Source organism: Somniosus microcephalus, chromosome 24 (genome assembly GCF_052327205.1).
Source record: "Somniosus microcephalus isolate GS21.2 chromosome 24, FLI_Smic_1.0, whole genome shotgun sequence".
Taxonomy (NCBI): Eukaryota; Metazoa; Chordata; class Chondrichthyes; order Squaliformes; family Somniosidae; genus Somniosus; species Somniosus microcephalus.
The window spans coordinates 4,007,893-4,021,390 of NC_141010.1; the positions used below are offsets into that span (position 1 = coordinate 4,007,893).

Here is a 13,498-nt window from a genome sequence, read left to right on the forward strand (position 1 = left end):
GCTGCCTTTGGCTAAATCACAGCATTCCGAAAAAACAGTTCTTGTCGAGCATTGCGTGCTTCTCTCAATGATTACACACTCGTTCACTTATCAAGCCTTTCTCAACATTTTCCTGAAGGGTGTAGTGGTGACATTTATACAATAAATCTTTACACTGCGATCTTAGCAACCAATCGGAAATTGAGAGCTCGTCGATTACTGTTTCCTTCTGTTTTAATTATTTTCCAAACCCAATTATTGCTCGACTATGGTACCATAGTCAATGGTCCAAATAGGAAAGGTTTGCCAGGCACTATATGATGTCAGCTGTGCCTCAGAGGGCAGTGCTCTCACCTGAGTCAAAAGGTTACGGGCTCAAGTCCCACTCCAGAAACTTGAGCACAAAATCTAGACCGACTCTCCCAGTGCCAATGCTGAGGGAGTGCTGCACTGTCGGAGGTGCCGTCTTTTCAATGAGATGTTAAACCGTGGCCCCGTCTGCCCGCTCAGGTGGATGTAAAAGATCTCACGGCCACTATTTTTTTTGGAAGAGCAGCAGAGGGAGTTCCTGTTGCTGTCCTGGCCAATACTTATCCCCAACCAACACCACTAAAAAAAAACTGATGATCTGGTCATCACATTGCTGTTTGTGGGAGCTTGCTGTGCGCAAATTGCCTGCCACGTTTCCTACATTACAACAGTGACTACACTGCAAAAAAGTACTTCATTGGCTGTAAAGCGCTTTGTGACGTCCCGAAGTTGTGAACGGCGCTGTTTAAACGCAAATTCTTTCTTTTTAGACTGTCAGCTAGCAATTTTATAAGGTTCGGCATCACAGCCGAGTCGAACCTCTCCCCCCGCTATAGCCACACACGTGCCAGCAGGGATTTCCAGATAATTACTGAGAACAGAAACTCTGGCTGGCTATTTTTTGCCTTTCATAATACATGGGGTGCTGAACATTGTTCCCCCTAATTTTTTTTTGGGCTACATGGCCCCTTTAACAGGCTGAGTGGCCCCTTTCATAACACCACGCGTGCGCGGTTTTTCCCCTTTAAAAGCCGGCTGCGCGGGATCTCAAGAGCGCGGCGCGGCTTACAGGGGACATTGGTGCTGAGGCCAACTGGAGCACTGGTGCGGACATCAGCTAAGTCCCTCTGGCAGTACGGCTCAGCTGCTCGCTGGGCAATCTCTGGGGAGCTTCCATCAATTCCTTTCTAACCAGCAAGATCAACCGTCACACAACCAATGAGCAGCAGCCAACTGCGGATAATCTAACGGACTAGATTACCTCACTGCAATTCCAATCTCAGTTCGGAAGTTCCAGCACCACCCAGTCTCATGGTCCCCACTGTGCTGAAACCAAGACTCATCACAGTCTTTTCTCTAACTCATTCTTTCCCAGGACTGCAAAATTCTAGAAATCCTCACCTCGCTCAGTCGCACTTTTCTCCAACCACCTACTGGCTTTTATAAAATCCAAGCTTAGTGCCTTAACTGCTCTCCTATCCATTCCAACCTCGGTGCTTTCCTACGTTCTGGGTTCGCCTTGGCTCTTCACCTAAACAAAGTTTCAAGCCAGTTAAGACATGCAGATAGCTGGACAGGGATTGCACAATACGAGCGGCTTGTACTGAAGACACGGTGCAGGCAACGGTGGAGGGAACAGGTCCATGAGACGGAGGTCGTGTCGGGCACATGGCGTTAATGTTTGTGGTGGGATCACGTTCAGATCATCTCTTTCCAGAACAACAAAGCAACTTCAAAAGTTGAGCGAGGCATGTTGGAGCCCAGCTGGGAGTACACAAATCCCACAGTGTGGAGCTTCTAATTGTGAATATGAACCATGAAACCTGAAGCAACCATGAAACTTAATGCACAGAATTTTACTACTATCTTCTATTTCTGGACCCTAGCCATCAATTAAAGAACTTACCTACCTTTCTTGGAATCAGGTACCCTATAATTATCATGCATCCACATTGTTTCCAATATTTGCAGTCAAGACCTGTTCTGCAACCTCTTGTTCGCATCCAAAAGATTTTTAGAAACTACATTTTTGTGCGTGGAGCAATTGTAATAATCTCTCCCAGCTCACTTGGGGGCTTCTTAACTGATCTTCAGTCACCAGAGCTAAAAGCCTCGAGGGGGGGGGGGGGGGGGGGGGGAGGGCTTTGCACACAAGGCCCCACAAACAGCAATGTGATAAATGACCAGATAATCTGTTTTAGTGATGTTGCTTGAGGGGTAAATCTTGGCCAGGACACCGGGGAGAACTCCCCTGCTCGTCTTCAAAATAGTGCCTTAAGATGTCTTTACAACAACCTAAGAAGGCAGACATGGCCTCCACTTAACGAAAGACTTGCAATGTTAATTCAAAGATCCTACACAACTCGGGTGCCAGTGTTATACTAGTGTGAGCATGGCTTAGCATAAATGAGGGGAAGTGAATAGAAATAGGATGTTTGAGGTCACCACGTCATTAGCATCTCATTTACATGTAGCTGTCCAAATATGGATGGGCACTAGCGCTGTCTGTTGGAAATGATAGTGCTGCACTGTCGGAGTGCCATTTTTCAGATGAGACGTTAAACCCAGGCACCATCTGCCTGTTCAGGTGGATGTAAAAGATCCCATGGCAATATTTGAAGAGAAGGGGAATTTTTCCATTGTCCTAGCCAACATTTATAGCTCAACCTACACCATCAAAACAGATTAATTGGTAATTTATCTCATGGCTGTGGGACCTTGCTGTGCACAAACTGGCTGGCGCATTTGTCTACAAGTGACTACGCTGCATAAGTAATTCATTGGCTGTGATGCTCTTTGGGGCGTCCAGAGGGTGTGAAAGGTGCTATAGAAATGCAAGCTAGCTCTTTTTTCCCCTCAGTGGACCGAGATTCAACCAGCGGAGCTTCCACACTCTGCACGATATAGTGTCTAGCATCAGGATCAGAAAGCACACACAACAGAAATTACATTGAGCTTCTCCTTTATTGTGGCGGGGAAATCTTTTTAAAAAAAAGGTAACGCAGCATACTACAGTACAAGACACAAACAGTGATGCCAATCACACTGGGGAGCCACCTGTGCTGTGATCCTTGCTTGCACGCCCCATCTTCCCCCGAGGCACAACACAACCTCAGCTACAGAGACTCAGCTGGCTTTTATAAAGGAAAGGTGCTTGTCGCAAAACAAGTTCACCCAGCACCAAACTACATCAGTTGACAGCTCTGTAGTTATGACTAGCTATCCTGTGTCCTTGTTAAATGACTTTGTCCATCAGCAGCTGGGGAGGCAGGAAGGAACCTGCAGCTCTACACCCGTAAAATGTCAACTCTGCAGCCAAGTTAGTTCATTACAGGGCATTGCAAGACGACACTTTTACACAGCTCAAGTAAAACGCAATGAACAAAAGGGCATTGATCGAACGCATGCGACTAGTGAACTTATAGTCACCTCTGGGGCGATCGCCGTCTTATCAGGGTCCTAAATTGGCACAGAATGAATTCCAGGAAGATGTACACCAACTGTATTCAATTGTGCTCTGCAAAAATGATCGCGCGAGGAAGTGGTAAACCTTTGAGGTCCAGAAAGCACTTGTACAGTAAACAGTGAGCATGGGGGCCAGCCTCACCAGAAACACTATGTCTTTCAGTTTTGGGAAGCAACGTTCACAGTTCTTCAACATGTCAGTCAAAATTCATGGACAATTAAGTACACAGGAAATCAGAGAGGGAGATAAGTATCAAGCTGACAACTGCAACCTGTGCACGGAGCTTGTGATTCAGCCATTAAGTGGTATTTATTTAATGAGGAAAATAAATATCCTTTTACAGGGACCAAGAGACAAGCAGGCTGGTTTAACTACAGCATACAGTACCTTTAAACTTCTGTATCTTTCCTTCCACCCCTTTATAATTCATTGACCTCCAATTTGTAACACTGAATCTCAGACTGGCGACGGGGCTGTAGGTTGTGCTGAAGGAGTCCATTATGCTGGCATCTCTACAAATGTGTAAAAAGAAAATCCTTCTAACTTATAAACAGGTCGAATAAAAAACGAGTACGATATTAATCAAGTAGTACAACTAACTGGAATGAAAAGTTTGTGTGTTTGTTGAAATCATTCTTTCTTGTCTTCGCTCTCTGCTGTGGGCTCTGGTATGGGTTCCTCTGCCATGGCGCTGTTACTCTCCGTACCAGAGGTGCTCTCGCTTGCTCCCTGCTCCACGCTGCTGTCTGTTGTGTCCGGACACCCCTCTTTGTCTTCTGGAGTCGCTGTGCTCTCTTCACTACTCTGTTGGGTTTCTGGTGTTTCATCATTGCGTGGTTCATCTGTAAATAAGGATGCAGGGTTTAGCCACAATGTCCTCCAGTTAAACACGGGGAAGACTGAAGCCACCGTCTTCAGACCCTGTCAAAAAATCTGCTCAGGTGGACGCACAAGATCCTACAGCACTACTCAAAACAGAACAGGGGAGTTCGCATGGCATCCTGGTCAACTGTTCTTCCATCTCAATGCTGCTTGTGGGACCTTGCTTGGCATAAATTGGCCGCTGCATGTGCCTACAAAACAACAGTGACCACAGTTCAAAAATAATCCATTGGCTGTAAAGCCCCTTTGGCTCGTCCCGAGGAAATATAACTGCTAATTCTTTATTTTTAGAAAAAGGGGACAACAGGATTGGGCTCAGCTGTGATTCTCCTCAGTTTAATAGTCTGTTGATGCCCCAACCACCTGCTGGTGAGTCTCAGTACTGCACTGAAGCGTCACGCTAGACTAAATGCCGAAGTGGAGCTTGAACCCACAACCATCTGATTCAAGGGCAAGGGCGTTACCACAGAGCAAAGTTGGCACCATCTACAATTACACACTTCTCAGCAGAAAAGTGGTTTGGGATCAAGAATTTCTGTGGGGGCTCTCCCAATTACCTGCCGCGACTTCAGCGGACGATCAGCGGAGACAGAGGAGGAATGGTGTGAGACGCCTTCTCCCCGGGGTTTATACCGATCTTCTACCGAAGTTAATGAGGAACCCCAGGGGAAATTCTACCCCCTCGGCTGATTATTTCCACCACCCACCCCCCCCCCCCCCCCCCACCCTACGATTCATAAACTTAGGGGAACTGAAGAATGGCAAGATTCACCCAAGTGCTGTCGGTGCCCGTGGCACCATACCCCACCCCGGCAAGAGACAATATGTTCAGGAAGGCAGGGGAGAACCATGGAAAAGGGGTTAAATAATATAAATCCTTTATAAACTCCAAATCATAGCAACAACCCAGTCGGGTCATCGCGCTCCTGGCTGTGAGGTGGTCAAACAGTTAACTGCTTTATTACCCAATTCCAAACCGGGACACCAAAGCTGTTGTATGCACCTCCCTTAGAAAATCAACAAATGACTGCGGATACTATGGCCTTTTGCCCCCATTCCACAACGGAACTCCGATAGCCTGGGAATAGGTAAATAATCAGGTTTCTTTACTGAGCCTCTGATGGGCAGGGTGACGCAGCTGCCTACACCAGGGCTCGAGTCCACTTACTCAGCTCAGAGACGAGAGCGCCATCCCATCTCTACCAGCCACACTTTGTGCGGCACAACCAGTTTCACCATCACTGATTTGTTCAAGAGCCCGAAGCATTAGTACAGTTAAACCTGCTGAACGAACTCCAGCTTCAGAGAAGCAAATTTAGATGCTGGAACAACAGAGGCCTTTCCTTTCCACCCCATGACAAACAGGAAAGTTAAGTCTGGATGTTATACAAGAGTGTGGGCTGATCCCATTTGTATGGCAACGTGGCACTTGACAATTTGAAATCACAGATTAAAAGGAACAGCGAGAATTTAAAAAACACTCCTTCAGTAACCGGAATGGAAAATCCTGCTAGGGCTCAGAATGTGGTTTGACACTAGATTTAAGCAGACTATGTCGGAAGGCTCAACAAGGATTTATCCAGAACCACTAACCACACGCTAGAGGTTTAAACCATGCATTAAATAAAATAGCAAGCTTCTGTAGGTAATTCTGAATCCGATGCAATATTGGTAAAATCCCAATCATAAACATGTGTGCCTTTTTTCCCCAGGAATGAGGGATTAGTTATGTGAATAGACTGGAGAAGCTGGGGTTGTTCTCCTTGGAGCTGAGAAGACCAAAAGGAGATTTGATAGAGGTGTTTAAAATCATGAATAGTTTTGATAGAGTAAATAAGGAGAAACTGTTTCCAGTGGCAGAAGGGTCGATAACCAGAGGACACAGATTTAAGGTGATTGGCAAAACAACCAGAGGCGACATGAGGAAAAGCTTTTTTACTCAGCGAGTAGTTAGGATTTGGAATGCACTGCCCGATAGGGTGGTGGATACAGATTCAATAGTAGCGTTCAAAAGGGAATTGGATAAATACTTGAAGGAGAAACAATTGCAGGGATCTGGGGAAAGAGCGGGACTGACTGGATTGCTGTTTGAAAGGGCCGGCGCAGACTCGATGGGCCGAATGGCCTCCTTCTGTGCTGTACGATTCTATGATTCTATGCTAAACGAGCAGAGTGAGAAGGAGTAGGAGTATAAGGGGTACGGGGTTGCAGGTCCAACGTTATGCACAGCGGAGTAGATAGGCCATAGTGATTACCTCACACTGATTGCAACCACTACACCAAGAGAAGAAGAAACTGAAAAATATCAGTCACCACTTTCACACACCTACAGCCACCAGCACAGGTCTGGCATCAGTCAGCTGGCCAGCTGGGGCTGTGCTGTAGTGCTGGCCTGGAAATAAAGTCAAAGTTGAATCTTGCTTGCGATCCAGACAAGTCAAATCTAATACTGCAGGGTAACCTAAAGGACAACTGGATAAGAAAGTGATGTCAGCTTTTACAGGCAATGTCACACTTCCAAAGTTTACTGCCTATACTTCTGCAAAGAAAAATCTGATACCACCGTAAGCTTTTAGTTAACCCATGCCAAAACTACCTACAAAGACATCACACCCTCCCTGAAACAGGCATTCACAGGTTACATTCAGATGAAAAGGGCCCTTCAGCCCATTTAATCTTTCCAGAACACGAACCCTACCCAGCTGCTTCTCCAGTGAGTCCAGTCTTAGCCTCAACTGCCCTTCCTCACAACCTACTCCAGTTTTTAATCACCTTCTGTGTAAAGAAGTACTTTCTGACATCTGTCCTAAGTTTGCCCTCACACTCAGGCCCTGCACCCTCCTGCCCTGCTGTATCTGGAAGCATTGTTCCAGGTTTCCATTCTCTATCCTTTTAAAGATCTCGTACGCCTCTACAAGGTCTCCACTGAGACATCACCTTGAGGCTGAAGAGTCCAAGCTGGTCAAGTCATAGCTCTTCCTCGGACACCAGGGATCAGTCTCACTGCTCTCCTCTTCACCGCTTCGAGGGTCTGGATGGCCCCCTTATGTTGTGATGACCAAAACTGTACTTGGCACTGCAGGTGTAGACTGACCAGGACTCTGTACATCTTTAACATGGCCTCTGGGGATTACAACTCAACTGACTTAGCAACAATATCCAGAATCATGTTTGTTTTGTTTAATGCTGCTTCGCGCGGTTTGGGCATGGTGAGCAATGAGTCATCCAACACCCGTGTCGCTTTCAACTCCCCTCGACAAATTCCATCCCACTCATGGAGATGAACTGGATAGAACATGTGCCTCCTGTTCTTACTTCCAACCCTGTACTTGTCCCTATTGACCTTCATTTGCTGCAGACAGTCTAGATGCGAAACCGGTTCAGCTCCCTTTGTAAGATCTTCACTAGTTCTCTCTGAGTACACCCCTACCTATTAAATAGTGAGGAGAATCACAGCTGAGCCCAATCCTGTTGTCGTCTTTTATTAGAAAAGAAGAAGAATTTGCAGTTATGTAGCACCTTTCACTTCCTCAGGACGAGCCAAAGGGCTTTACATCTGCAAATTTAACTACTTTGCATTACTACCCGACGTCAGGTAATTCATTTATACCAGGAACAAGAAGGGTCTTAGCACAGACCCTGGGGCTGCCCACAGGTTCCTCAATGCAACCCAGCTCCTCTTATGGCTAGCTTCTACTTCCTTCCCTTTAGCCAGTGACTAATCTGCATCCATGTCTTGCCCTTGATACATTTGTAAAGGACTCTCTCACGTGGTATGATCAGCCATGATCTCATTGAATGGCGGAGCAGGCTAGAGGGGCCGAATGGCCTACTCCTGCTCCTATCTTCTATGTTTCTATGTACTTTTTCCAACAATCTTTTGGAAGTCCAGGCACCTACATCAGCGGCCAAATTTGGATGTCACTTCCTCAAAAGTCTACGAGAAGGTTGACACTTCAGTGCAGTAGTGAAGGAGTGCTGCGTTATTGTATTTGCTGTTTTTCAGGTGAGAGAGTTGTTAAACAGAGGCCCAGTCTCTCTGTTCGAGTGCTTCAAGTGGAGGTAAGCGATCACATGTTTGAAGAGCAGCAAGATCGCCCGGTGTTCTCCCTCAACCAGCACCACCAAAAACAGATTACCTAGTCATTCTTATATTTGCTGTGAGTGGGACTTTGCTGAGTGCACATTAGCATTTGCTTGCTGAATAACAGTGACTGCAACTCAACATAATTAACTGGCTGGAAAACACCTTGGGATTTCTAACGGCGTGATGAGGTACTATATTAACTTTCTTATTATTTTGAGGCAGGCCGGCCAAGCAGGACCTATTCCTTCCAGACATGCTGTCTGTGTGTATTAGTTATCTGCAGACAAGCACTCTTCCATTTTGCTGATAATTATTGTTTCCATTAGTTTCCTTCCATTAGAGTCCTTATCTCACAAGACAGACAGATGAAGGCGGCTACTGATCCCACCCCAGCGAGAAAAAAAACCTATGGTCATCCACCAACCAGGTATTTAGAAAATGATTCCAGGGTTTCCCTCCAATGCAGTGCCTTAAAGTCCATTCCATCCACTGGTGACTAAGTGCATGAACTTCTTGACAAATTTTATTTGCAATTCACTAGTTTGAACTAGTCCTACCGTCACAAAGTTTAATTTGAATTAATTCTGTGGCATTCTCAATCCCTGTGGCTGCCTCTTTTCCCACAGATTTTCCTTAGTCTCACTTTCTTTCCCCTTTGATGCGTTTCTTTGATGCTGTTTCTTTCCTATTTATTTCTGTTCCTCTCCTGTTCAGATTTTTATTTCAATCACTTCGGACCACCGTGGCCATTGCACAGATGGCCACTTTACTGGGTACAGTAGCATAGTGGTTATGTTACTGGTCCAGAGGCCCGGACTAATGATCCGGAGACGTGAGTTCAAATCCCACCATGGCAGCTGGGGAATTTAAATCCAATTAAATAAATCTGGAATAAAAAGCTAGTATCAGTAACAGTGACCATGTAAAAACCAATCTGGTTCACTAATGTCCTTTAGGGAAGGAAATCTACCAGCCTTACCCGGTAAAGTCAGTATTGTGGGTGTACACTGCAGCGGTTCAAGAAGGCCACCATTTTCTCAAGGGCAATTAGGAATGGGCAATAAATGCTGGCCTTGCCAGCAACACCCATATCCAGTGAACGAATAAATTTAAAAAAAGTTTACAGCACTGAAGGAGGACATTTGGCCCATCGTGTCGATGACTGCTCTTTGCTACAAAACTAACCCACCCGCTTTATAAATCAAACAAGGGCCGACTCCATCAAACGTGGAAATTGGGTCACGACTAAGATGGAATTTCTATTTAGCCTGAAGATAATGCCTGTGGAAAACAACATTCGAGATAACCACAGAGGTATTCAAGAAAAGAAGGCCATCCTTGTAAAACAAGGTTGTCAGCAGCAAATAGCTACACCTGAATGTGAAATATCTACAGATAACCCGCAGCATGTAGTCAAGCAACTTCAACCTCCACCACACCCAGTAACTGGAGTCAGGTAACCTGTATACCATAGACTGGGTGCCAGGTGATCTACAGTGCATCTGATGGACTAAAGATCACAGAAAAAGTTTATGTGCACCAGTTCCATTAACACACTCAAATAAAAATGGATAACATGTTGGAATAAGATAGAGTAGCATGTTAGGGGGAAAAGACAAAAGTTATACACAAAGGATTGGAAACCTATAAACTACTCCATAACATGCCATGGTTTATTGATATTACAGAGCAGAGTGCAGGTAACACTGAAGCAAAGCGCGCAAATGCAGAAGTTAAAGTTTCTGGCCCTGAAGTTAGAAGGCAGGTGGAGCGCCAGTAATGCAATATAAATTCAACATTAGACCACAACCTCTAGCGCATATGGTTGGACATGGCTCCTTACACTTGTGTACAGGTGTATTCTTTTCAAGCTATTTCTCCCTTGCTGTAGGCAGTATAACCAACCTACTCCCAGGCAAGCAACTTAACAGGAGACTCCTCGCCAATGGGGAGGTGCCTAGTTTCTCATATTCCACTCCAGAGACTTCAGCACAAAAATCTAGGCTGACACTCTGGTGCAGTACTGAGGGAGTGCTGCACTGTCGGAGGTGCCGTCTTTCAATGAGTCGTTAAACCGAGGCCCCATCTGATCTCGCAGGTGGACATAAAAGATCCCATGGCACTATTTCGAAGACGACTAGGGAAGTTCTCCCCGGTGTCCTGGCCAATATATATCCCTCAATCAACATGAAAAGAATTAACTAGTCATTATCACATTGCTGTTTGTGGGAGCTTGCTGTGCACAAATTGGCTGCCGCATTTCCTACATTACAACAGTGACTACACTTCAAAAAAATATTTCATTGGCTGTAAAGCGCTTTGGGACATCTGGTGGTTGTGAAAGGCGCTATAGAAATGCAAGTCTTTCTTCTTTCTATACCCTGTCAGTAAAGGCACTACCATGATTTATGTACCATCACACCCATACATACATCAGTAATGTGGCTTCGCCATAACTGGGCTATACAGGCCTTCCAATATCAGGGCCAGAAACTTTAACTTCAGCGTGGAACATGCCCGCTCGATACGCTACGCCCAAAGTAACCATACAAGGCGACTGGTAAAGATCACAACTGTTCTACTGACATTACTCTTATAATAGAGCAACTTCGACAGTCGATATGGGCTTTAAAACCACCTGAAGCATCGACTCCCTCCCCCACCAGCGCACCGTGGCAGCAGTGTGTACCATTTACAGGATGCACTGCAGCAACTCGCCAAGACTTCTTCAACAGCATCTCCTAAACCCAGGACCTCCAGCAACTAGAAAGACAAGGGCAGCAGGTGCATGGGAACACCATCACCTCCAAGTTCCCCACCATCCCAACTTGGACATATAGTCGGCCGTTCCTTCATCATCACTCGGTCAAAATCCTGGAACTCCGTACCTAACAGCACTGTGGGAGCACCTTCACCACACGCACTGCTGCAGTTCAAGAAGGCGGCTCACCACCACCTTCTTGAGGACAATTAGGGATGGGCAATAAATGCTGGCCTTGCCAGCGACACCCACATCCCGAGAATGAATTAAAAAAGATATGCAACAATCTGCAGCCCGCCTATTCTGTTACCTGTGTCCATGGGGGCCTCCTCCACTTTGGACTCTTCGGCCTCACTGCTGCTTGGGGGTTCCTCAGGTGTATTGCTCGGGGGCGGTTCTGCATGCTCAGCCTCCTTTTCCCTCTCCTCCTGACGCTTGCGGGCCTGCTCTTCAGCCTGAGCGATTTCAGCAGCAATTTTCTCCATGTCGACCTCCACCTTCAAATTGCACAACTAAATAAAGGAAGGTTAAAACAAAAAGCTGTAAGAAGCCAAAGATTTGAACATCTTCCAGCATCTACAACAACTTGCATTTATATAGCGACTTTAATATAGTAAAACGTCCCAAGGCACTTCATAGGAGTTTTATCAGACAAAATTTGACACCAAGCCACATAGAGATATTAGGACAGGTGATCACAAGCTTGGTCAAAGAGGTAGGTGTTAAGGAGCATCTTAAAAGGAGTAGAGAGAGGTAGCGATGTAAATTGGGGATGTGTAAGAGGCCAGAATTGGAGGATTTCATTTAACTGCACAAGTATTTTGTGCCACCTGTGGGTTTGCAGTTTCCCAGGGACTTCACAGATGTAACCTGCCTCAAAAAGAGTCAGGGTCAGAAAGAATCTTCCACAAAGAATCACAAGCATCAGCAGCCAAGAGTGAAACTCGACTGAAGTCGCAGCAGACACATCTGAAGATGAGATGTGTTCAAGTACAGGACTGTTATAAATGTTATTTCATTGCTTGTGGATTTTTACAAAGTACCAACAGCACAAAACAGCAAAGGGAAACCAAAGTACTTTCATAGAATGGTTACAGCACGGAAGGCGGCCATTCGGCCCGTCGACCCTGTGCCGGCTCTCTGCAGGAGCACTTCAGCTAGTCCCACTCCCCCGCAGCCCTGTAAATGCTTTTCTTTCAGGTACTTATCTAACTCCCTCTGGAAAGTAGTGATTGAGTCTGCCTCCACCACCCTTTCAGGCAGTGCATTCCAGATCATAACCACTCGCTGCCTAAAAAAGTTTTTCCTCATGTCACCTTTGGTTCTTTTGCCAATCACCTTAAATCTGTGTCCTCTGGTTCTCAACCCTTCCGCCAATGGGAACAGTTTCCCTCTATCTACTCTGTCCAGACCCATCATGATTTTGAATACTTCCATCAAATCTCCTCTCAACCTTCTCTGCTCCAAGGAGAACAACTCCAGCTTCTCCAGTCTATTCACGTAACTGAAGTCCCTCATCCCTGGAATAATTCTCGTAAATCTTTTCTGCACCCTCTCTAAGGCCTTCACATCCTTCCTAAAGTGCAGTGCCCAGAATTGGACACAATATTCCAGTTGGGGCCGAACCAGTGTTTTATGAAGGCTCATCATAATTTCCACGCTTTTGTACTCTATACCTCTATTCATTAAGCACAGGATCCCGTAAGCTTAACTGCTCTCAACCTGCCCTGCCATCTTCAATGTTTTGTGCACATACACCCCCAGGTCTCTCTGTTCATGCACCCCCTTTAGGATTGTACCCTTTAGTTTATATTGCCTCTCCTCATTCTTTCTACCAAAATGTATCACTTCACACTTTTCTGCGTTAAGTTTCATCTGCCACGTGTCCGCCCATTTCACCAGCCTGTCCATGTCTTCCTGAAGTCGATAACTCCCCTCCTCACTGTTCACTATACTTCCAAGTTTTGTGTCATCTGCAAATTTTGAAATTGTGCCCTGTACACCCACATCCAAGTCATTAATATATATCAAGAAAAGCAGTGGTCCTGGTACTGACCCGTGGGCAACACTGTATAACTTTCTCCAGTCCGAAAAACAACCGTTCACCACTACTGTCCTGGCCAATATTTATCCTCAACCAACATAACAAAAAAAAATTCTCTGGTCATTATCACATTGCTGTTTGTGGGACCCTGCTGTGCACAAATTAGCTGCCGCATTTCCCACATTACAACGGCGACTCCACTTCAAAAGTACTTAATTGACTGTAAAGTGCTTTAAGATGTCCAGTGGT

At 45.7% G+C, this 13,498-nt stretch overlaps 1 protein-coding gene across 7 annotated transcripts in view; it reads right to left on the reverse strand.

The window, feature by feature from the left end:
- Positions 1–2,954: 2,954 nt before the first annotated feature.
- smarce1 (SWI/SNF related BAF chromatin remodeling complex subunit E1) overlaps positions 2,955–13,498 on the reverse strand; it is an 81,934-nt gene continuing 71,390 nt past the window's right edge. For all 7 annotated transcript variants that reach the window (XM_085966084.1, XM_085966081.1, XM_085966085.1 and 4 more), the window contains 2 exons: positions 11,516–11,717; positions 2,955–4,317 (listed from right to left, as the gene is read on the reverse strand). In XM_085966084.1, coding sequence (XP_085822210.1) covers positions 4,106–4,317; positions 11,516–11,717 — 414 coding nt within the window. In that variant the 3' untranslated portion in view covers positions 2,955–4,105. The remainder of the gene's footprint in view (positions 4,318–11,515; positions 11,718–13,498) is intronic.